General features: G+C 41.7%; 1 protein-coding gene across 1 annotated transcript; it reads right to left on the bottom strand.

Annotated features, from left to right (window-relative positions):
* Positions 1 to 374: 374 nt before the first annotated feature.
* LOC130870724 (keratin-associated protein 20-2-like) lies at positions 375 to 575 on the bottom strand. The gene has a single exon (XM_057763471.1). The coding sequence runs from the start codon at positions 573 to 575 to the stop codon at positions 375 to 377; it is 201 nt and encodes a 66-aa protein (XP_057619454.1).

Raw genomic sequence — 575 nt, 5'->3', positions numbered from 1 at the left:
CACAAACAGCCTCAGCAAAGTAAGTATAGGCACACAAGCATATATCGAAAAGTGATGAAGAATTTAAATATAAGAAAAATATTCTTAATTAAAGAGTTTATTGAAAAACATGAATTTTTACACAAAAGCTGAGAGTCCAGCAGGCTCACATTTTGTAAGGCATTGTGTAGACAGGGAAGAACTCTCTACAAATTGTCATCTAATCCAACTGAAGGTGAGAAGTAAGATGAAAGTGTTGTATTTCCTTTGATTTACTCAGGCACTTTAATAAAATGGGAACTGTGAGGTTAGGAATTTCTGATGTGGGAACATCATAGACACTTCCATTAAAACAGCAGATTACAGTCAACAGGCTGGGCAGCTGTAGAAATTCATTAATAGAAGCCGTAAGACCAGCATCTTGTGTAGCACAGTGGGCGGCAGCAGCCATAACCATAGCCACCATATCCACCATAGCCACAGCCATAGCCACAGCCATATCCACTGCCATATCCATAGCCTAGGCCACCATAGCCATAGCCCAGGCCTCCATAGCCATAGCCCAGGCCTCCACAGTATCTTCCACAGCAGCACAT

This window comes from Chionomys nivalis, chromosome 3 (genome assembly GCF_950005125.1).
Source record: "Chionomys nivalis chromosome 3, mChiNiv1.1, whole genome shotgun sequence".
In the NCBI taxonomy this organism is placed as follows: domain Eukaryota; kingdom Metazoa; phylum Chordata; class Mammalia; order Rodentia; family Cricetidae; genus Chionomys; species Chionomys nivalis.
Note: the sequence above shows the minus strand (reverse complement) of the source record. Positions and strands in the feature narration are given on the sequence as shown.